At 33.7% G+C, this 25,228-nt stretch overlaps 2 protein-coding genes across 2 annotated transcripts in view; both read left to right on the plus strand.

Moving 5' to 3' along the window:
- Nucleotides 1-25,228, plus strand: part of LOC137923218 (uncharacterized) — a 421,389-nt gene that overhangs the window by 44,111 nt on the left and 352,050 nt on the right. The window lies entirely within an intron of this gene.
- On the plus strand, nt 16,077-19,002 carry LOC137923226 (uncharacterized). The gene is made up of 2 exons (XM_068766418.1): nt 16,077-17,819; nt 18,048-19,002. Exons 1-2 carry the CDS (start codon nt 17,597-17,599, stop codon nt 18,266-18,268), a joined length of 444 nt encoding a protein of 147 aa, XP_068622519.1. The 5' UTR covers nt 16,077-17,596; the 3' UTR covers nt 18,269-19,002.

The raw sequence follows: 25,228 nt of genomic DNA on the forward strand, positions 1-25,228 counted from the left end.
GAATACTAATGTGTAAAGTCTATGTGATTTAAAAATGGAATATATCAGGTATTTTCTTTTACTAATTTTAACTTGTGTATCTGAAGCAGAGAAAAAAAGCTTTTTTATTTAAAGAAAAATAATATACGTACAGGATTTTTTCATCGAAGAAAAGTTTATTTGCTATTCCTTAATACTTTAAATCTTTTTTAATTATTACAGTATATGTTTTACTGATTGAATAAATAATAGAAACTTACAGAGGTATACGTATGGAGGAATCCTATCCTAAGAAGTATATAATTATATTTCAGAAGTCAGTTTACTTATAATTATATTATATGGTTCATAATAATGCAAATTACAAAAGTGAGAAGTTGGTTTGATCGGAATCAACACTAGTTTTTTCTCACCTAACAGAAAACAATGAAATACGCGTTTCTAAATGATTACGCATGATAAAATTAAGGCGTAAAATATTGGTAAATTTAAATGGAGCTTAAGCATTTTTATAATAACGATACTTGAGGAGTCATGGTAGATATTTAAATACGGATCTATCAGTTGATAACATTCCGCCAGTTACGGGATAAAGTATTGATTCATGACGTCAGTATCTCCTTTACCTTAAGCCATACACCGCCGCCATTATTATTGAATATGTCATTAAATTTATGTTTCCTTGGTAATGCGTCATTTATTTCCCCATGGTAATGATATGAGGTAATTGTGATATTGTATATAAAGAAACGAAATATTCAATAGGACTTGATTTGACTATTCATAAACAATTTCTACCTAGTTAATAAATTCTGTGTCAAATGTAGTTAACATTATTTATTTGTTGGTTTATGTATAGTTAACTTAAGACCTAGTGTGTATTTAGATCGTGTAACAAAGGTAAATTGTTTTAGTTTTTCGTCTTACGATTTAGAACAGATAATACTTTTAAAGTTATTTAAAGTTTAGTACTTTATAAACATTGCTTCTAAACGTTCCTATAACATGTAAGTCTCTGATATGATGTATTTAATTAACTCCAAGTTGCTAAATTATAATTTTTATCATCAGATGGTATCGTAAGAATATGCCGCGGTCATAATGAGGCAACTTTCTCACACAGTTACATTATGGTGGCGAGCACGTTTTTACGCTTGAAACTTTGATAATATTCTTACCCATTTTTTCAATTTTAATTTAATTTGTAGTTATGTTAGTTAAAAAAGTTCTCGTTTTTACGTTTCTAATCGACACATTCACACAAATTGTTAATAATGATCCAACGTTTCGATGTTACGGGGGCTATGTAGATTCTGCGACGTCTAAGAGATACTTCGTGGAAAAAGAGATGTATGGAAATTGTAGAGACGTGTGTATCGTTCCGTGAGAATGCCGGCGTGCTATCACCTACTATATGAGCACATTCACGTCAAGAAATCCGTTACGTGTTGTTCCACTTGCTTGCATATTATCTGCCTACTTAGAGGTTTTCTTTGTAGAAGACGTCCATCGTGATTGAATTCCAAAATATAACATTTAATGTTTCAATCGGTTGTCTTTTTAAACTTTTGTGTATTAATGTGTTATAATGAAAACAGTGCTATGTGTTTAAGGTAAAAGTATCAATTCTAACATGGCGGCATATAACAATAATGATACAAAAGAAAATGGAAAAATGCATAAACTAATCTCATCAATGTGATAAAATCTAAACCTATAAAAAAATGTTCGTTGTTTTTTTTTTGTTTAAGATAATATTGACTTGGTGGAATGAAATAAATACCAAATCAGCGCCATCGTTACGTAAACACTACGTCATTTTCGGAAACCGTGTGTCGGCTCCGCAACGCTTTGAAGTAACGCTGACTATACACTAGATGGCGCTAGTTATTTATAATTTTCTTTCAGCTGCCTTTGAAAACACAATTAATGTTAAATATATATTATTAGCTTTTTTTTGAAATAGTTCAATCTATATACATGAAGTAAGTGATGGAATTTACAGGTGTTCAATATGTGACGTCACGTCGAGGGAATCCGATGATTATATTTGAAGGAGCGAATTTTATAAAGGAAAGGACCCGCGGCGTACTCACGCGGTGGGTGTGCGGACGCAAGAGGCGTTGGCAGTGTATAGCCTCCCTGACGACAGTCGACGGCGTGGTCGTCAAGACTTACGGACACCATAACCATAGCTAGCATATACATAAAATCATTAACATCATTTCAGCATCATCAAGGACATTCAAAGTAGGATATAGGTTTCGTCTGCGGGTCTCCCCATTCATACATTGAACAGTTTTTTTTAATATTTTAAATTGTGATATCCTCGTAGTTAATTACTCAAACTAGTTGTTAAGTAGTATTGATTGTACATAGGATCACTTTATATTTATTGTTATTAAGGTCTTTTTTTAAGTTATTGTAAGTTCTAGTTTTATTGTTATCTGTTTTAATTAGGTTTTAAATAATTTCTGTAAAGTAAGCGCTTCCGTATCATTATCATGTGTTTTAACTTATTTTTATTCTATCAGCTCATTTATTTAAAATTGACATATAATAAACATTCTACAAAGATTTTTTTAAAAAAATTATGTATTTTTTATTAAAGGTCATATAATAAATTTTATTGTATTGTATCCTTCAAACTACGAGCTTATTAATTAATAGCACGTTTTGTTATGTTTAGAAATAAATTGTTTTGTACAGTACACTAAGTAATTGTTATTTTTGGATGACAATAATAGTAAATGATTTGTGAAATATTTATTTACTTTTCATTGTACATAAATAAACATTAAAGTAAATATTATGTAATAGGCCAAATAAGCATCTCGCAAAACGCAGTTTCTTCCAGACACCAATAAAATGTATGATTTACAGAATTCAAAAGTTGTCTGGCTTTCTTTCAGCGTTGAAGGTTGGTTTTACGTTATTACATATTTTTGAAAAAGGCTGCAACGTCTTTGTAATGGCCATGTTTTTGTTTGCATTAATTTCTTTGTTTCCAGTGGTAGCATTGGATAAAGAAACAATGAATTATATTATATGTAATAAATTTCAAGTGTCGTACAAGAAAAAAATATTTGTTCGTTATAGTAATTATATCGTCTAATTGTATGTCAACATATTAAATTTATTAAACCATGTTTAATATTGGAAAATTTCCATTACACAATTTTCAGTTCAGAATGACTTTTATTTGTAAATAATAGAACCAGATGTCAACTTTTAAGTTTAAGTTTTTTTTTTGTCACGACAATCATTCTTGTTCAAAATTATCGATGCTGTGTTGAAACGTTATATTCTCTGCTCGAGTTTTCCTATGCGATCTACACTGGGATGAGGATATGCGAAGACGAACGAAAGTAACCGGCCTTCTGGTGTTAAGTCCACGTATTAGCAGACGTAGCTTAAAAGATCCAGCCACAAAGTGGACAGATGACGTCGTTTTGGTCGTCGGAAGCAAAAGAATGCTGGTCGCTTCCTACCTGTCCTGCTGGATTTTTTTTCTGGAGGTCGATGTTCAGCTGTGGAAATCCTACGGCTGAAATGATGATGATATATAGCGTAGTGAGCAATGGAAGTGGCGAGTTTTGTTGTTCATTTCGTTAAAAATGTAGCTAAGGATTTAGTTCGTGATCTAAAGTTGACATTGCTCTCAGATTTTGAAGCAGGTGCTAACGGCAGCGAGTAACAAATAAAGCCGGCAATTGTCGTGCAAGTGACGGTAAAGGTGACGAAAATGTGGTCGGCAAGTTTTGTGCAGGCGTAATGTCTCTGGATGCAGATGCTTTGCATCCTCAAAAGACTGTAAAAGAGAAGGCGAGTGTTGGTAAATAAGTAGAATGTAAGACTTTGTAGTGATCTCACTACCACTAGTCACTTTATTTAAATTGTTATTTGTCAAAATTTTTATTTACATTTATTTTAATAAAAAAAATTTTATTTACATAAACCTAAACACCTAAATTAATTTAAATTATATCTACTTGTAAGTGTTTATATGTATTCAATAAATAAATATTCTAGGGTCAAACTGACATTGTACGCAACATTTATTTTAGCAGTCTAGCTGCGACATATGCTTGCCGGCCGGCTATGTAGGTCACGGCCCGCCGCGCCCGCGCAACCCCCGCTCACGCAGTGCAGCGGCTGCGCCGGCGCGGAATCCAGTCCCGGTACGATTCTGACGCGGAGCGCATGTCAGTTTGCCCCTCAACTTTCTCGCAAAAATACGTTGGTTTTAGTATAAGTTTTCCCATTCTGCCCTCGCACCTTCTATTATTCAAAAAAAGCTTGCTACGTACCCACGCACGCACGCTTTAACTTAATACGGAAGGCATTGCACACAACAGGTCGAGACCATTGACGTTGGTATTTCTTCTTAAATAATATTTCTTTTTAGAAATATACATGGTGATTGCTTATAGGTGTAAATGTTTTTAAGGGGTAATTGTACAGCTTATTTGCTGTTTATTAAAGTATGGTACACTCTATCCGAAATAAGTGGTATTAGAAATAATAAACAACGTAATGACTATATAGTAAGATAATTGTTTTCGAAATTCGGATAGCTACATATTGAAAATAATTATTGTTTACTATCTGTACTTGCAGGTTTTATATGTTATTATTGGCCAGTCACTTAAAGAAAAGTTGAAAATAGGTGTGATAGGTGTTGAAAATAGGTGTGTATAGCTTTAAAGGTTTTTGTTCTCATTGAGCCATACATTAAATTAAAAGCGTTTACACCTATAACGAATAGCCCTGTATACGTGTGCAAAAGGTGCAGTCCGGTCTGTTTTAGTTTTAGTTAACATATATTAAACATTTCAGGAGACGGGGAGGTTTTGCAGCGGACTAGAACGCGGTTGTTTTCGTTTTACGACTTGAACATAGCGTTACATAACTGTTCCAACGACTGACGTGTGGCTTAATCATCGTGGTGCAGGCGTAGAAGAATTGGTTGTGATTACTATACTTCAACATGTAGAATTCTTGATTTACGAAGAAATAAGCATTTATAACTTTAAGCTATAAATTAGTGGCCTATAGATCAATAGCCATTAATAAAAAAGCCTTTATTAGCCATTAGCTTTAATACTTGTTAAATACTTGATATGAGCTTAAAACAAATAAATAAATCATGCAATTTAAAAATAAAGAAATTTTGTAGTTAATTCAGTAGAAAATTCGTCATTATTTAATTTTCTTAAATTGTCTTATAAAAGTTTAGTGGTCGTATCTTCCAATGTTTAACACATTTGTAAGAAAAAAAGAACCTAAATATGGACAATAATTTTTTATAATGTATTAATTTTTTTTAATTCCTAGATTAATACTTTAACCAACAATATTTGTAGTTATAGATAAATGGTTGTGCTTAAAATCATTGTAAACAAAATGTTTTTTTTTTTAAATTATAAAAGTTTATACAGCAAAAGTTTGTGTTTCTATTTGAGTGTCTAACCCGACGTGATCTAGGAATAAGGAAATATTTTTTACGAAGTGACCAGAGATGCATTTATTCATTTTTTAATCGTCGTTATAGCCCATAGATACCTACTGCAATTCATAGGTCTTTCTTAAATATGTCTATGGGCGGGTTGGCGATCGCAGTCTGGTATTGTGGTACGCAGGACACTGCTGCTTATCCTGTGGAAAATTGTTTGTGAGCAGTGGCAATCCTATATAATTAATTCACAAAGTGTAATTTATATAAGATTTTACCCCAAGAATCGAAGTTGCGACCTACGATCGCATCCAATTTTTTAGGTTACCACTTTCGCATTTTTTAATGGAAATAAACATAACATATGAAAAACAGTACTAAAAACTACTATTATAGTGTAATGAATGTTTAAGCGATAATTAAACTTGAGAATGATTTGTTCAATCTGTATACGAATTGTAACAATTTTTTTATTTTAGATTCCGTTAAAAGGTCCTTCCAACTGGTAAGCGTTCCTCACCACCTTAGAAAGTCTGTCTTAAAATATAAATCGCTTTTACTGCTATAGACAAAAATAACAGAAATCATACGCACGCATATGTATTTTCGGTTGCCGTAATAATAGGAATATCTTTTGTCAAAAAAACTTAGTTAATCATGCAATGATGTCATCAGCATGGTCGTGTTTCACATCATAAAGCGGTTTCACCGGAAATACGCACAGTACGTGTATTGAAACATAAGAAGAACAATTTTGAATAGTACCTTTATTTATAAATATATTAACACCAACAAAGTCAAATTATAAAGTTATATATATTACCTGATTTTGTTATTTTCATATTTTAATTCTGTTAGCAGGTTATTATTGTAAATATATATGTTATATTAGAGAGGTATTTCAACGTTGTGTGCGTGATGTACAAGTTTAGAATAAAGCTTAGAAATAATATAGTATTGAAGTCACTGAACACTTTTTAGTAATTGAATATGATGAAGCAATTCAAAGCCTGACCATAATTCTTCAAAAAAAAAATTATATGAAGATACTCTGTGTGGGCTTTTTTGAAAGTGTAGCGTAGGGCGTTCACCCACAAGTTGGACAATGAAATGGCTGCAGGCCACTTCCGACCGCCTATGGTCACACCTCTGAAATGATAGTAACGGTGATTAAATAAATAATCATATTTTAAAACCCGTTAACAGATACAACAGATGAAGACATAATTCAGCTTGTATATTAACTTCATTATAAGGACCAGAATAATAAATAACATTTTAGTGTGCTTATACAATACACACTATGAGGTCAGTTTGTTAAGAACACAAAAAAGGTTGAGTTTGAGCTTTATTACTGTTAATTAACCAATATATATATATATATATATATATATATATAATATAAATATATATAAATATATATAAATATATATATTATTTAAAAGTGTGGCTATTTAAAATTGGTTTGTGTAGGATATCACGCATATTCGATCAGTGTCGATTGTCACAAATAGAAAGGAAATTTTTCAGAATATACGAAAAAGAGTGTAGATGTTTGATTCGCAAAATTAAGCCACACTTTTGAAGAAGTTTGAACTTTGAAAATGTACGGGCGCAAGCATGTGGAAGCGGTATAACGGTGTCAATCCGAGAAATGTACGCTAATTCAAGACAGACATGTCACCATCCATGTTTCAGCTGCACGACGTCTACTACTGGACTGGTTGGATTGTATTCAATGTCTCCTGACGATTTTACCGTTCCTTCGTATGTCTACCTTATTGATGGACACTAATTGACAGGACCGTGATTTCCACTTCAGAACAATAAGACCCCAGCGGTTATGTTTTTCGTCCTATATAGTCTGCTTACTGCCATTTCGACTTGCCAATTGCTGGCCTTTATCTGTTTCTTTTCTTCGCATGTGAATCCTTTCATTCCACTAGACATATGTGTTTATAACGTGACCTTAACATATGTAGTATAAGAGAAAAAAATCTATATATATATATATATATCTATCTTTATCATAAGCAGTAACCTGGAAATAAAAAATAAAAAGTGATTGAATCGATAATTTATCTTTTATATTTTTGTAATTTACTAACGATGTTATGTATTTCTAGCAGACGAGATAACTATGATACCGACCAGAAGTGGGAAGAAATTTCTTCTAATGATGAATGGATATACGTACTCACAAGTACATTACGGTACGCTATGGCTGTGTTCATCTAAAGCACAAGGTTGTTCCGCTCGGTTGCGACGCGTCGAAGATGGAACTCTTATTAAAATAAACACTGCGCACACGCATCCACCGCCGAAATACGTAATAAAAGATGGCTGTTATTTTAAAATTTAAAATAATTGATGTGTTTTTTTAGTGCCGAGTGTGTATATTATTGTTACTTTCATATAAATATTCAATGAAGTTAAGTTAAGCAAACATATACTTTAAAAATATAGAGTCGACAAAGTTTGTGAATTCTTAAAACTATTTTTATTTTTATTAAGCAAATCCTTTTGCAACATTTTGTCTTAGTTATATCGTTAATACTTGCACTTTAAAGTTACCTTCGTAACGTCTATATCTGACTTTATGGTAAGATTACGGCTTTGTCAGGGTGAATACAGTTTCAATATAGGTAATAATGAACTCTAAGATTTTTTAAAAACTATCATTGATTGCAGTGATAGTTTATCTAATGGTATACGATCTTTAGTACTTGGTTTTATTTAGTATTATAATCATACATCTCACAAGCGATGTAAGAAAACTCTGAAACTAATTAATAAAATTGTACCTTAATAATAATACATAAAAATAAAATATATTACATTTCAATTTTAAATAATAAACGGTGATTAGATATAGGTAGTCAGAACTTTAAAGGGGTGAATGTATATCTCACTAGTTAGCAATAAGGTTTAAATCTTTTACACTTATTACTATCCCAATAAATCGATCACTCTGAAATATGTTACGTTAATATATTTTTATATTCAAATGCGACAGGCTGATAACTTCGGACAATGCAACGTCTGCAGGGACAGGCAGAAAATAAAGGATTACTAAATATTAATTTAAGTATTTTCAAATTTCTATTGAAGTCGACAGTTCGTAGAAATAAGTTCGCGGAATTTAGTAATCCGAATTTTGAAAACGATTTTTTTTATATTATCATTACGCTATTAATTATCTCAAAAACTTTATAAACGGTTACCATATATTGGTAAACAAAAAATGAGCTACACATTCATCTCTTTAAAACTTTTACACTTATAACATATCATCGTGTGTATGTACATTATTTAGATAAATGTATACATAATCTTAAATAGCATTATTTTATATATATCATATTATATATATATATAAGATATAGGAATAACATATATTAAATATTATTTTAATCCATCACTCTACACGTCAACGTGGCGGATTGCTGTGCCTCTTTGATAGTAGTTTTGTGTGATAAAAGGTTTAGTAAATATAAATAATATGTATAGTAAATATATATAATATGTATAGTAAATATAGTAAAAAAGCATATATTTTGGTATTGTTATTAGGTTTATAACAGAGTACAAACTTGTATTATATGACACATGAAGTTGGATAAACGTTTTACATGTTCATTTCATTTCGCAATTTCATGTTTATGAGATAAGAATATAAGTCTAATGCTATTAAGTAGCACGCTGACCAAGGTGAGAAGAAATTGTATTACTTTTGATCCACTGTTTGATTATAAAATTCATATCTTTAATTGTAATATTGTCTTATATTTCGGTTAATTAAATAAAGAGGTATAAATCAGTCATTGTCTGTTTAATTTAACTAAGTTCACATAAAGTACATTCATAAGCTTGCTTGTATTGTTTCAAAAATTTGCTGTATCTTCATAGTTCTATTGTTTGAGCCTGATAAATTATTAAAATTAATTTTTGAGTTATTTATATTCATGTTTTATTCATTGACGTAAAACTTAAATAGATACTATATAATTATTTCAGTCCAAAAGTTTACGCTGCTGAAAATAGGCTTTCCCCCTAGTTTTTGACCTTAACAAGGTCTGTTTACCTCGTGGGTTCTGTGATCTCCATTCCAGAACTATAAAGCCTTAAGAATAGTGACAAAGTGAATGATTTAATCGTTATTCATTAGCACATTTCATGTTTAAAACTGTTTGTTATGCTCGAGTCGTATTTAAATGTTTCGTTTATTGCAGATGGCGAAGCTATAATGATCCCAACGCGCAGCGGAAAGAAGTTTCTTTTGATGATCGACGGGTACACGTATTCGCAGATTAACTACAGCGCTCATTGGCTCTGCTCGTCCAAGGCTCAAGGCTGTTCCGCACGAGTCCGCAAGTTTCCCGACGGCAGGATCCTTAAAGTCAACACATCACATATACATCCTCCGCCTAAATACGTCGTTAACTCGGACGGCCTCTACTTCAAATTATAATTAGTATTAATAGCTCTGCATTTGGACTCGATATCGGTATGTACGCGGTTATATGATGTCACAGTATTGTAGTATAATCATGTTTTAATTTCTTTTTATTTTAGTAGTATTTAATGGTTTTTTAAAATTTTATCTTTTGCTTATTGTAGTGAATATACGCTTCATATTAAATGTTTTGTGTTATTGTATACCTTTGCCGTGGTGTATAAAGACAGGTGATATTATAGCCTAATCAAGTATTTGTACCACCATAAAATTTCCGATTTAATTTTACTATACAACTTTTTTCTTAATAATCTATGTACAAGGAGGAAAATTATAAATATATTTGTGGACCATATGTGATTAACGTTATTATACGTTAAGGAAACGTTAACAAAACTAAAAAAGATACATCGAAAGATACTGCAACATATTTTGACCCAAATGTATTAATAAAATGTGTAATAGAATGCGATACTAACATATTTGGGTGTTACAGATGTACAGTTCATCCCGACTGAGAAGGGGAAATACATACTTGTGTTGCGCGGCTTCACGTATTCTCAAGTGGGCGGGCGCTTCTTCTACTGTTCCTCGAAGCATATGGGCTGCAGGGCGAGGGTCCGCCTGATTGCAGGCAAGCTGGTGCCGTCAGGGGACGAGCATAACCACGCACCTCCATCCCACGCTCGTTGCGGCAACGGGGCCTTCGTCCAACTTCGACCGCCAAACAACCGTCTCCCTGTCCTCCCCTCTCCCCTCACCTCACCTCGAGCCGCATCGCTTGCACTACACGCGCTCAACTTCCCTCGAATTATGCCCAAAACAGATCTCTGGCATCATTTACCCACAACCGAAACTAAAAAGGATCCATAACTCAAGTCTGTCAATTGTTAAAGTTAAACATAGTTTAAAAAATTTGAGAGGATGGCAGCAATGAAGATATTTGATCTCCATATATCCTTGTGAGTGATAGAGGAGCGGCGGTAAGCTTAGGCTAGTTATCAGTGATATTTCGACGCGATACGTAATTCGGTGATATTTATAATAAATTATGAGCCTTACTATATTTGTTACTTAAGCTGAATCTTCTACTTCTATACGTTATTTTTAATATTGTTTGTACATATTAACTCTATTGTTTAGTATAGACCGCAATATTTTATGAATTACAATCTGCTTAAAGTGAAAAAGAAGTTTCATTCGTTTTTCCTTATATGTATAGAGCAGTGGTGGCCGAAAGGTCGAGGACTGTAAAGTTCCTAGGTCTCGAGTTCGCGTCCCTGGAAGGACATACATTTTACTATAACAATTTTAATATTAACATTAACGGCGAACATAAACATCATACTGTTATTGGCATTTTAAAAGCATCTTGGAGGTAAAAAACATAATGCATATATCCTGGGCACGAATCGGCAAAGGCGCTTGTTTTTCATCTATGGGTATATTCGACAAGTCTCATAATTTTTTTTAACTAGAAAGTAATTTCTTATTCGAGAATTTTGCTTGATAGGCAATACCTTTCCGTTAAAATAATAATAAATTTTAAAGATGCTTTGAAGAATCGTTTTGAAACTTTAGTACGCATGAGTTTCATGTTTCGGTTAGTTTGACGGTATTTCGTTTACAGATGCGGAATTCATAATTACGTCAAAAGGACACCAAATACTAGTATACAACGGTGTGAAGATGTACAGAACTTATCAGAATGGGAAGAAGATCTCGTGGAAGTGTAACAAGAATTTGTGCACAGCGAGAGTCATCACTTTTCTAGGGAAAGTTATTGGAGTAAAGAACAGTCATAATCATCCAATATTAGGCCGAAATAGATAAGTCCAATTTTCAGAAATATGTGTTATTGAAGTGAAACGCGGTCTCTTACTTTGAGCGCCATTGGCAAGTTCACTGTCGATCAATGAGCCAATTTTTTGTTATAAATATTAAGATAATACTATCTAAGAACGCGATATTGCTATATTTATTTGCAATCATTTTGTACTAGTTATTTTTAATTTCATGTATGATAAGAAAAAATTTAAGAGAAGAGAAAATATATGGCTGTTGACTGTTTATTTTTGTTTCCTTTATTGCACTTTTACTGTGGGATAATAGTCTATCGAATCTTTAGATTGATTGGCTATAGGTGTAAAAGCTTTCGTGAAGCGTAAATGTAGTATATTATATATTGAAGGCAATTTCTGGATGAATTAATTTTCGGTGATTGAATTAGTTTCGTGAAAAAATAATGTAATGCGTAAAAAGCCTTTTTAAAGTCGGAAAAAATCTTACGTATTAAAATTAATTGTTGCACATCTGTCTCCGCCGATTTTGTGCTACTTGAAGTTTTTGGCCAGTTGCATTCTAAATTAACGTGGTTTATTTCATAGTGATCAATTCATACAGGGTGATCGGAAAAGTGTCAAAGCATTAACCAACGAGCTACACATTCATTTCTTGAAGCTTTTAGGCCTATAACCAATCACCCTGTGTATGAATATCTGGTATTTGTTGGTATTCTTAGATATGTTTTCAATGGTGTGAAAATGTCTTGTGGTTGTGTGGTTTGAATAAGTAATTGTTGGGTCTAGTTGTTCTGTAACATCGTGTTTTGATTACAGACGTCCGATTCTGTACGTCGAGAATGGGCAAGCCGCAGCTATGTATCGGCGATCAACGGTTTTGTGAAAGTTCAAGATTTGGAATAAAGGTGAACTGGAGATGCACCCGTCAGCCGCGTGGCTGTCGAGCCCGTGTAAGCACCGTGGAAAACCAAATAGTACGCTATGAAGACAAACATAATCATTGATATACTGCTCTAATTACTAACCAGTTACGTTCAACTAGCGAAATTAAAAATCTTATAAAGCAATGTTAGGTTATTGCAGTCATGGAGACACTGGTTGATCCGATAGACAGGCCTTTATTTTGCTCTGGGTACGTACGTGGGATGCCAGTTTTTTTTATGTGAATTACACTGTTGCTCGAGGGACTTCTGCTGATTCAGCGGGTTCGATGGCGCAGAACGCGGAGGTAGCTTAGTTTAAAACTTCTTTTAAGATAGCGAAGCTCGAAAGCTATTTGGAGAGCCTCGGCACGGGCCGTTGTATAATAGACTTTCACCGGACACCGGAATGAGAAGTGACTAGAATCAAGGGCCTCCACTAGAAAACCTCGGCTATGCGATTCGCCGATAATACCCATTTAGTGGTACAGCTGGCCATTCTCATTCACACTTTTTGGACATCACATAAAAAGATCATACATGTCATTTATTTATTTCGTATAGCATTATTTGAAACTCGAAAGAGATTTACTCAAAAAATTACATAACGGTCAATTATAATATCGTAAATGTTACAATTCAATTAATGTAAATATGTATAAAGTATTGTAAAAAAGGTAATAAAGTTTTGTGGGTACTTTAATACCTTTGAATAATTAATCTGTGTGAGCAGTGAATATATATATATATTGTTTTTATGATGAATGTAATGCTTGTTTTATTTTATACTAGCCATAATAAATTCGGCGAATTGTTTTGAAGTAGATTCACGATTTAATTCATTTATGTTGCAGTTCCGAGGTTTGTGCGCACGCCCAAGGGAACCACCATGTTGCTGTACGGCGGCATGAGGTTCTCGAGGAACTATCAGAATGGCGCCAGGATCTCTTGGAAGTGCAACAAGCCGGCATGCATCGCGCGAGTCAACACACTTGGCCACCGTGTCGTCTACACTCGCAACATGCACAACCACGTCGACTTCTAACTAAATTACTAAATTATTATAGGCTAAGTTAAACGATATATTCAATCAAATATGAATTTCGAATATTGATTCTAAATATTATATTAATAAATAAATTGATATTTTGATGTGATAGTTAATTTGCGTTTTAATGCGAAGATCAACGTTCGTTAAACAATTATTCCTTTTTCTTTTTAAACACAAAATTAAGCTGTTAACTATTGTCATTCTTGATTGCATTATCACTGTTATATGAACATTTTGAAAAACCTTTTGCCTACATAGAAAGGATAAAAGAGCAATTCCGACAATATTTATGTTTACATATGTTACATTTATATTTAATAAAGGTCGCCACAATGATTAATCTGGCGCTGCCCGCGTCTAGCAGAATTTCGCGACCTTACCTATGTCAGGTGTTTACCTAGTGCAAGCCTACCCACACAGCGTCTACCGGCTCGATATTTAATTACATACGTTTAATGACTTATGAATCTGGCTCTCCTGTTAAAAATTGTAAAATTCTGTCCTCCTATATGACCAGTTTGGTATTGTAACTTTGGATACGATTAAAATCATCGCGGGGCACTTCTGATCAAAATTAATTTGAATATAAAGTGGTAAATGAATTGAACACGATTTTTAGGTTCGAGGTCTATTGACTATTACTACGGAACGAGCAAGCACGGCAATCCCGTTCTTATAGTGGACGGACACCGATTCAAGTTGATGAAGAAAAACGGAATCAAGTCACGATGGCTCTGTATCAAGACCAATGACCGCTGCAATGCCTTCGTCGTTACGGAGCGTGACCTCATCGTCAGGATGGTCGACACTCACACTCATTGACTGCTCCAACTTTAATCTCACCGTTTATATATTTATAAAAGGTTAAACTTTTTAAACTGTAAGAGATCTGTGTTGTGATTGTTGAATTATAAATTTGTCAATCAAAAATTTCACAGGTCGCAAATTTTATTTCCAAGCTCATTTATTTACGATTACGGATTTATATTAATGTTTATCTATTTATTTTCTTCGATTAAGGCAAATACACTTAATTCAGTTTTCTAAATTTATGTGGTCATTTTCAGGTATAAGAAGTGCTCTGAAATTTGAAATGACTAAGTTCGGCAATCCCACGATAACGTGGGGTAACTACCGGTTTATAAAGAAGTTGACTCGGCGGATGAAAACCTGGTGGGAGTGCACCGCCAGGAAGAGCTTCGGCTGCCGTTGTGTGGCCGTCACTGTCGACAACCGCCTTATGAAACTTAACGGATGGCACAATCATTAATCAATGTTCTAAAGTGAATGTGCCATGTGGACAATTTGAACGTTTGTGTGCTCTTGAGTGTTTTATTTTATATCGTTAAATAAAGTTTAGAAAGTTTATCCCTAAGAATTCTCAAGTAGCAGAGTTTTAAAGATGGGGGTACACAAACTGATTGTTGTGAGTTTTCCTAATGTTTACTTTAGTATTTAATGTTGAAATAGCTTAGTAAATGATCATCATATCAGCCGATAGACTCACATTGCATGGCATAGGCCTCCCCAAAGGTCGCCACGATGCCCTGCCTTAGGCTGCTCACAACTAGCGAATTCCTGCGGTCCCCCTAGAGGGGAGTCTGCCCACGTCGGATCTACCTGTTCGAGATCGTCACTCTAGGCCTATCAGCCTCAACGGCTGTCGGTTGCTTAATGATTACGTAGTGATAAATAAAATTGAGAACATAACCCCGTCGACCTTGTAAATAGATACAAATTGAGATATTTATTACGTTTTAAGTATAATGATGTCAAACTTTGGTAGCAACGAATTCTCGATTGTGTTTGAATATAATATTCGTTTTATTTGTATAGGTTGTATTTAGAAGAAATCGCGTGTAAAAAATTTAGAGTTTATATAGCCTCAGCGGTGTTTGTGTATTTGTAAATTAATTTTTCATTCCTTACTGTGTTACTCGTGTTTTATCTAGAGATGTAATGAAAGGTTTATAAGCAATTTTTATTATTAGTCTGATTAAAGATTCCAAGTAGGTAATTTGTTTTTATTTGGAAGAGTATTTTAACTATTTCCATATTATTAATGTCAAATAACTTGGACAACCCAATTATCTGTAGGTATAGATTATAAACAGTAAACTTAAGGAGTTTTGTCGATAAATCAATTTAAGGACTGTAGTTTTGAGTTTATATGTTCAAGAGCAGGGATGTAAGTTATTTTTGGCTTTCAGAGGCAAAGTTTGGGCTCTCGCAGCGCGGGAACCTCGTAGTGCAAATCGGTGAGTGGCGATTCAACAAACACGCCTGCTGGGGATCAAAGGTACGCTGGACGTGCATCAAGAAGAAGAGTGGCTGCACGGCTGCCATCACTACAGTTGATAATGTCATCGTAAAGACCTTGGGGAAGCACAATCATTAAAATGTTTCCGCTGTTATCAGTGACGCCGAGAAAACGAATAGGTTATCACTAAGCTAGTGCGTCTTACAACGAAAGCTTTGTCGTCACAGACATCGTTACAATCGCAGTATTGCGAGAAATTTAATGTTTAAAGAAGGTCATTATAATTTTGACCAAAAAGGTAGCGAGTTAGGTGGGCGCTCTGGAAAACATTGTTTATTCCAAAATTCCCAATTTATTAGGATTGTGAATGCTGGATTTATATAGGTATAATAGTTTTTTTTATACCGTTAGAACTGAATGGTAGTTGGTGAAAGTAACCGGTTTGACATATATTCGAAAGCCCTATTTTTTTCAATGCAAGCGTATCTTATAATTTTTCTTCGTAGACGTCAGTGTGCGTGATTATTTTGAATTAAGCTGCCTATAGTTTCATGAAAAAGAGACATACTTCCACAAAGTAATTATTCGTTGGTTTGACATGATCGTGTGTATTAAATATTTTCTGTGTGGTTTGCCTATTTATTTTCTGAGGTGGTTATTGAAATACTCTTATAATTATTTTTTAAGATGAAAGTTTCTCTGCGTATGCACCTAACACAATAAGAAGCGATGGCCGACTATGAAGACTCAGGGAGGCTTTGGCAGATAATGATGATGTTTAGCTACAGAGAAAATATTTCCGATATAACTCTAAATAATACATCAAAAAGTACGATTTATGATTTCACGATAGAAAGTTATGTCACCACTGAGTGAATAGTGAATGAAAAAATGAAACTATCATCATCTGCTCTTGTATGTCTGTGGTCTCCATTCTAGAATATTAAGACGCCCGCCGCCGTCTATTCTGTCCACAATGTGGCTTAACCACCTCCACTTCAATGTGTCCGCTGGATTATATCAGTTACTTCCGTTCATCTACGGATCTCTTCATTTTTCATTTATTCGATCTCGAAAAGATGTCTCGAGCGTAGCCGGGCATGGCTCATGGAGCGACTTGTCAATAAGATCCGACGGAACTGACAGCTTTTATTAAACAATAACCCTCACGGATTCTTATAGTATTAGGGTAAAGATGCAACGAATATTTTTAAGTTTTATTGGTTAATTATTTGTGATACCCCTGTGTAAACAAGTAAGAACGATTAATATGTCGGTTGACTTTACTTCTAATTTTTTTCAGTTACATTCATTTTTAATATTACAGTTATAGTCTAATACGTAATGTAATATTTAATTTAAAAATCTAATAGTATTGAAATGAAATAATTTTGTGTTTCATTGTAATTGTGTTTTGGAAAAACGCCTATCATAGGACTCCATTTTCTATTTAGAAATGTTGCATTTGATGGTAACCGTTCGGTTTTTTTATATTATTCTTCGTTAATAGAGATTCTTTTGATAGAACTTTAGTGTAATGTTAAGTTTCTTCTTTCTAAGTTTTAATGGATCTGTAGGAAGCAGCTTGATGTATTTCTTTAAAAATAAGATTTAATTCTATGTTATGTATGCACCTTTTTATGGGAACAAATTAGTTAACGATAGAATTTGTTATGTACATCACACTATTGTTGGAGTTAGCAAGATGTGTTGTTTCTAAAACGATACAGCCATGTAGTATAGTAGTACCGAAACCGCTATACTGCGTCTTAGGTACGCGCGCGGCGAGACGGAGAGGAGTAAAGGCTGCTTCGCCCGTCAGTCCGGCCTCGACGTCAGCGGTGGCGCTCGTGTTCATTTTTTTGCGATTCCCTAAGGCGCGGTATAGTGGTTTCGGTAAAACTATAGTAGACTTTCAGATGTTTCCACGATAATGTTTTAGGTTTATAAAGCAGAAGTTACAGTTAGAGATATTAGATTAAAGACGAGTATTAGGAGGGAGGCTTGTAATTTTGTATCGATAAATAAAGTCTTTACATTATTTTGGTTTTATTTCAATGTATAGTAGTGAACACCCTGATCTAGAGTAAATATGTACAGTACTAACGGATGGTTTCATTTCAGATTTAAACCCTGTGTTCGCTCAGTCTCAACGCGGGAACCCCGTCATCATGATCGGGCAGTACCGGTTCAACCGAGTGAACAAGTACGGCAGCCGGATCCGATGGGTGTGCGTGAAGGCAAAGGCAGGCTGCAGAGCATCGCTGCACACCATGGACAATGCGATAGTCCGCGTTTGGGGCTTTCACGATCCTATGGCGCACACGAGTGCCAATAGATTTTAAGCAGTATTTGTTAAATTTTAAATGTTCGTTAACTAACAATGCGATTATATAGTTAGTAAAAAGCCTTTTTGCTTAATCAGACAAACTTACTGTGGTTTAATCAGCAAAATTACCTTTGTGAACGATGGACGGTCAGAAGGATCATCGTAAATTGTTTGACCGTGATGTAAATATTGTTTAAGTATAAAAATCTATTTAATATAACAACATTTTTAAATTGATTGGTCCTATTCGTCTTCGGCAGTTAACTAAGAAGTAAATCGTAAGTAGGTAATTAAGCATATCGGGGAATGATTATGAACTATTTTTATATATAGCAAATCTTGCGTATCTAAACTTAGTTTTTGTGGGGGACGCCTTAAGGGTCGATGTTATTTGTAAAATCGATGCTTCTCACAGAAGTCGCTTATCTAAAAGCTCCCGCAGACGCACCCGAGGCTTCAATGATTCAGATAAAGTCGATGAGCAATTTCGTTTCAATTGTTAGGGTCGGTAGTACGTAAGTGTTAAATGTTATTAGTACCTACATAGGTTTAGCCGCGTAGCACGGTTCACTAACTGTAAGGCTAACACAGCAACTGCATCGCGTTACTAACTTAAATATTACTTTAGGTTTGGTGGTGGATAAATAGTTTAATACTTTTATTCAGTATTTAATCGTGAGTAATGTTTATCTTGACTAATATTTTACTACATACCTACATAAAACATAAACATGTATTTACGGTTTTTAATCATTTGTTTTATTTAGACCCAGTTTTTTTACGAAGTTTTTTTCCTACCATAATTTTATAGATCCGGGCATATTATAAACATTAGTAATATAGCATACTATCGAATTACAATCTGTCAAATAGAAGGTTATGCCGTGCAATTTCAAAACAGTTTTCGAATATAAAGAGATACATTATAGTAAACTTCTTTTTTAGAAATATGACTCAAAAAAGAAATAAATGATGGATGTATACATTAATGTAAACGTTAGTACATGCTAAAGACGTGTGACGTTTTGGTTTTATTTCCAGTCACTATATTCCGTACCGTCAGAGGAACGCAGATGCTGATAGCTGGCGAGTTTCGCTTCTCAAAAGGGAAAGAAGGGAGGCTGACCACAAGATGGCAGTGCTCTACCAAAACACGAACGAAATGCAAAGCTTTCATAACGACTCTTCATGGAGCCCCGGTGAAGTCATACTTGGTGCATAATCATGATTAAATACATGTTTTATTTCTTATTTTGTTTTATTTGAAATGATACAAGCTAGTTTATGTATACAGATTAATTACAAAGTTTATCTTTATTGAAAATTATTAAGTAAACGCTGACTTTGAAGTGCGTGGTATATTTGTGCTGGTAGCATACCTTCATGTTAAATATTGCGTAGGCCCTTCGTTCCCAAAATGGTTCAGTTGGACCTCAAGGCCCGCAAACTACTACAAGATTGTTCAAAATCTGTAAGCAGATAATATTTTGTGAACCGCCGGGAGCTTTCGATAGTGAAGAACTAAAATGTTGTCTTGACTTCTCCTATCAATGTAAGCAAATAATATTTTATCGACAGTTTCTTGTAGAAATTGTGTAATCACACAACACAAGTGGTCGTTGACAATGTGAATCACAATATACACGTAATACCCTAAGTTAATGTCTGAGGAGTTTTATTTGTTAAATTGACTCGTGAGAGCATTACGACTTCGTTTTTAGTTATTCATACATATTAAAATTATTCGCAGAAGAACTTTGAATCGAATTCGAGCGCACTGTATTTTTACGGGTACCGTTGTACCTTATATCGTGAGACTTTCATTTCTAGTATTTCGTAGATGGTAAAGAAGATGGACGGGCCTTGACGGTAAGCATGGCCTTTCAATAAACACTCTTTTTGACGCCACATGTACATTGGTAAACGCCTCCAGAAATGTTGACAATCTTTCCGATGCCGGTGACCTGGAAAATATTTTTTTGGTCTCGTGGCATGATAACTGACAAGGAATCTCTACACATGAAAGGCATAAAAGTAGTATTTTGAAAAAAAAAAAACTGAAATATTACATAACATATATTAAAAAATATTAATATATTAATTTATATTTTAAGATGGTTCGTTTGTTTATTTTTTAAACGTTTGATTTTTAATTTACTAGAATAATATTTTATTACTTGAAAGTGTTGTACGTTTCAACAGAGTTGTGTTTCAATATTCATTCATGGAGAGACAAGTTGTTGATAATGACTTTCACTCATGCGATAATGTTTTCAGTGGAAGCGGTGTACACTTTGCGAGGTAAGCAGCAACTGGTCGTCGGAGGCTATCGATTCACTAAAGACAAAAGTTTTGGCTGCAAAGTGAGGTGGCAATGTTCAACCCGTTACCGCACCAAGTGCAAGGCCTTTATTACCACTGTAGAGGAATGCGCCGTCAAGTCTTATTTAACTCATAATCACGATTGAAACACTATTGATCGAGTGCTAAGATTTTTTTGTGATATTGTATGAACTTCTGAAGATTATCGACGTTGTTTGTCGATATCCATTCCAAAATGATTAGTATTATATAGTATTACTATATATTTTCTGAAACGGGTAGGACCAACACTATGCAGACCGACGACATGAGTTAAGGTCCCGGGAAGTTTCTGGATGAGCAAGACATCGCGGCGGTCTTTGGTGGAGACCTATAACTTGCAATCAGCACCACTCTGCTTGTATGATAATGACATGTGACGGATTGAAGTTCGTTAAAGTGAAATAATAAAATTAAAAAAGAGAGTGAGATATAAATTAAATATTAAAGGAGCTTAAGAGAAAACAGAAGATATTTCATAAAAAGGAAGTGATGCGTAAGTATGTCGACAAAGCTTATGCTATTATTAATTTATTTATATGATAAAAAAAAACACATTTATTAGCAAAGCAACTTTAAATAAGCGTTACTTTTTTCTTTTTATAAAGTGTATGTATTAAGTTTTCAATAATTTGGTCGTTCGTGTTAAACGTTAAGTTTATTTCATTTCATAACTGTACAAGATAAGAATAATTATTTCAAGATGTTAGTTTGAGTTTAGTTCTATCCTACGAGCTACATAACTTTTACCGCACGATATAAATAAAAATGTACATAATTATGCTACAGATTAGTTAAGAAATCTCTGAAAGAAGTTCAACATATTCAAACCAATTTATTTTTATAAACATTGTTATTAAAGTGCTTTAAAATGGTTTTGGTTTTAATTTAAACACCATGATTATTGGTACAATACCCGGCGATAAATATTGCAGATCGATCTTTGGAAAAAGATAATCCGCTAATTTCGGCTTCGTAGAGCGTTATCTCTATCGCACTACTGACAAAAGGTCACATAGGTAGTGTGGGACAGAGATAATGCTCTATGAAGCCGAAACTAGCCTTGTCTCTTTCCAAAGGTCGATGTGCAATATTTATCGTCGGGAACTGTATGTACATTGAATAAAGGAAACGACTTACGGTATAACTTTTTATGGTATAACTATATGGTCTTGGGATCGACTTGCTTTGACGAATCGGTGGAAAATCGAAGACACCGCGTACTTTTTAAGGCTTCAAAAGGTAAATTTTTTATAACCTCGAAAATTCCAATAATTGTAAAAGAGGGCGAAAAAAAAACTTTTGAATTATCAAAGTAGAAGCTCATGATTGTGTGGTTTGAACAAAATACTTCAGAGTCGACAAAATGCTTGTAACCAGGTGGACGTATATTAAGACCGTAGAAATACGTTGGATGCAGGCCGCTTGCTACTGGTCTTATTGGTAATCTATGAGGATACCTAAGTCCTGCCGTGGTCGTCTTAAAGCTCAGCCTAAGTGCTTGTAATACCAGAGTTATAATTGGTGAATGCTTAAAATGAAATAAATAACACGGTGTTTTTTTTCAGTGGCGAAATTTAGTGTGACGAAAACCGGTAACCCTGTCATCTTAGTCGGTCCGTACCGCTTTAACCGGGTGACCAAGTACAAGGGGCCCAGAAAACGGTGGACGTGCGTGAAGAGGAGGTCCGGCTGTCGGGTAGCCATCACGACCATCGATAACGTCATCATTAGCATACAAAACCATCACAATCATTGACAATTAGATGCTACTAACTAGAACCTTCTTTATTGAAGATGCTACCGTACTCTTTTAACGTTTTTATTCTATGCATTGTTTTATTGACAATATGAATAAAGACAATATTAATTAATAATCTATTTTAAAATAATGTATATACGAAATGAAGTAAGTGTTTGTAGCAGTTAAATGTATTGACTACAGTTTTTGACATGTTTATAAATTATGTGATAATATTTTATTCATTTATGGATAAGTCTTATTGAATTGTGTTTGATGTACACGTGGATGAATGCTTGGCATTAATATTTTTATACTCTATGATGAGGTGACATGTTGATAGATGCCGTGATGGCCGACTGCGATAGTAGTAGAATAGTAGAAGATAGTAGAGAAGTAAATAAGAATCTCTATATAAACGGCTAGACAGGTTTTTGTAAATATTTTGTGCATTTTCTTAATTATTTTTATACCCTTAAGAGATAAGAGTGGCTCAACGAAATTTTTATTTTTTTTTTACAAAATTTGATTTTAAATTAACTTGGAATTAAAATATCTATTTTACATAAATTTTACCTTTTTACCAACAACCTCCGTTTTCAGTACTATAATAATTTTAAAGCAGTAGTTGCCCGGCGATAGAGGACTGAGATTGTAGGTCGCGGATTCGATTCCCGGAATACAATCTTATGTCATTTACACTAAGTGTATTAATTACATGGGATCATCACTGCTCACTAACAAATTTTCAGAGGATGGGCAGCAGTGTCCTCTGCTTACCGCTCTGCGATCACCAACCCACCTGTCAAGCATGGCGATTATCGCCTTGCATCTACCAGCGACATTTCGGTAACTCTTCTCGAGAAGCCGGTCTCTTGCCCTTCTAACACGATAAGCTTTCTCTCACTGCCTACAGTTTTCGCTTAATGTTATTTTTTGTGCATCAATCGAAGCAGTGATGCGTGTATCAATTAGTCAAAACAACTCGTCAGGCGTCACTATCGTAGGTCTTTCTTTAATTTATTAGCTCTGAGTCCTATTAAGTTGTCAAAACCAGAAAGACTGTAGGTGGTTACACTTATTTTAATTTCTCATGCCAGCTCTCATGTTAAGTAAATTTATCTTTAATAAGGAATGCTATAATCTATTCCTATTTTATTAATAATCATTGAAGATAGTTCTCACGTTCAGTTAATTAGGTTTTTTTTACTTAACCATCACAAATATCGTCTAGAAGAAAATTATACGGCTAAACTATGTTTGTATTGTAACTAGTATTCTTACAAATAGGAATTGTCATCTGCATTCAAACTCAAAATATCTTAGAGTTAAATGGAAATGTAACAATGTATGTAAAAAAGTACAGTATTATATCAATCATGTAAACGAGTCCATGGACCTATCTTTTAAGTTTTAAAGATATTTAAGAGATAAAGAAAATTCCATAACTACTCGAGCTTTATCGTTCTGAAGTAGATGATAGTAGAAAGATTGTCTATCTTTCTTTAAAATCCTGTGATGATGGTGATTAAACAAAGTTTTTCTGCAGCAAACGGTAGATGTAATAGGTTTGTTAATTATATCATATCACTATTTTGTTATATTTTTACAATGAGACTTAATTTAAAAGTTATTAATTTTTAAAATTAAAATATAAAATACTGCGAGGAAGACTGTATCACCGTTAGATTGTTTAAGATTTATTGGAAATTGTATGTTTACCATATTAATGTGTTATGTTATACCTGTGTTCAGTATTGGAAAAATAATTAGTTTAAAATAAATGTACTTAGAAGATCTTCATTTTGTCACCTTTTAAATTACTTATTTACGATGTAAGTTTAATTTTTTACCAAAAATGCACACAAACACACACACACACACACATATATATATATACATATATATATATATGTATATATGTATGTTTAAATATATATTATCATTTGAATTTACGCGTATGGAACCGCCTTCGCTTCGATGTAACTTGGAGAAAGGGTCAAATTGGAATCTTCTGATCTTTTTCTCTTGACTTCGAAAGTGATCAATAAAAATGAAAAATGGGATAATATGAGTAAATTAATAAATTGATTAATAAATTATTTACAGGTAAAGTATTTGCTAATACCGTGCTCCATTTCAGAAATAGTTCTAACGAAGACGAGATTCGGTAAACCGGTGGTATTTTATCAAGGCCACCGGTTTAATCAGCACAGCAGCTCCAAAGGGGACAAAAGCCTGTTCGTCTGCGGGAGGTGGGGTTTCGGATGTCGGGCTCGTATCAAGACGTACAAAGAAGAGATCCGGGATATTAGAATTAATCATAATCACGATTGAATTTTACGTTATTAGACTTAATTTCATAATAAATGAATAATACTCTTCTCAACTTAAAGCTAGTTATTTAGTTTAGTTTACTGTACCCATTGCGATAATACAGAACTTGAGCTTTATTTTAATTAACACTTATACCTTTTTTTTAACATTGTATGGTATTAAATATACATATTTACTGATTGAAGGTGTAAAAGTTTGAAAGGGGTGAATGTATGGCTCATTTACTATCAATTAATGTATGGTATAGCATTACAAAAAATCAATGGTTTCAGATATAATAATAAAAAAATGGATTTTTCATATTAAAAATAATTATTGTTTAATATTTACTCCCTGCAAACTTTTTATTGTCAGAAGTTATTGGCCTTACGGATTCCAATACAAAAAGGGAATATATCACGGAGTGATCTTTTTATTCAGTATGGTTATAAATAGCTGTTAATGCTTTTGCAGATAAATAAGCTATACATTCATCCCTTTAAACCTCTGCACCTATAAATAATCACTGCGTATATTTGTACACCTTTGGATATGAAT

This window comes from Battus philenor, unplaced genomic scaffold (genome assembly GCF_028537555.1).
Source record: "Battus philenor isolate CCGP_79_NKW_IND1 unplaced genomic scaffold, ilBatPhil1.0.hap1 SCAF_10, whole genome shotgun sequence".
NCBI lineage: Eukaryota > Metazoa > Arthropoda > Insecta > Lepidoptera > Papilionidae > Battus > Battus philenor.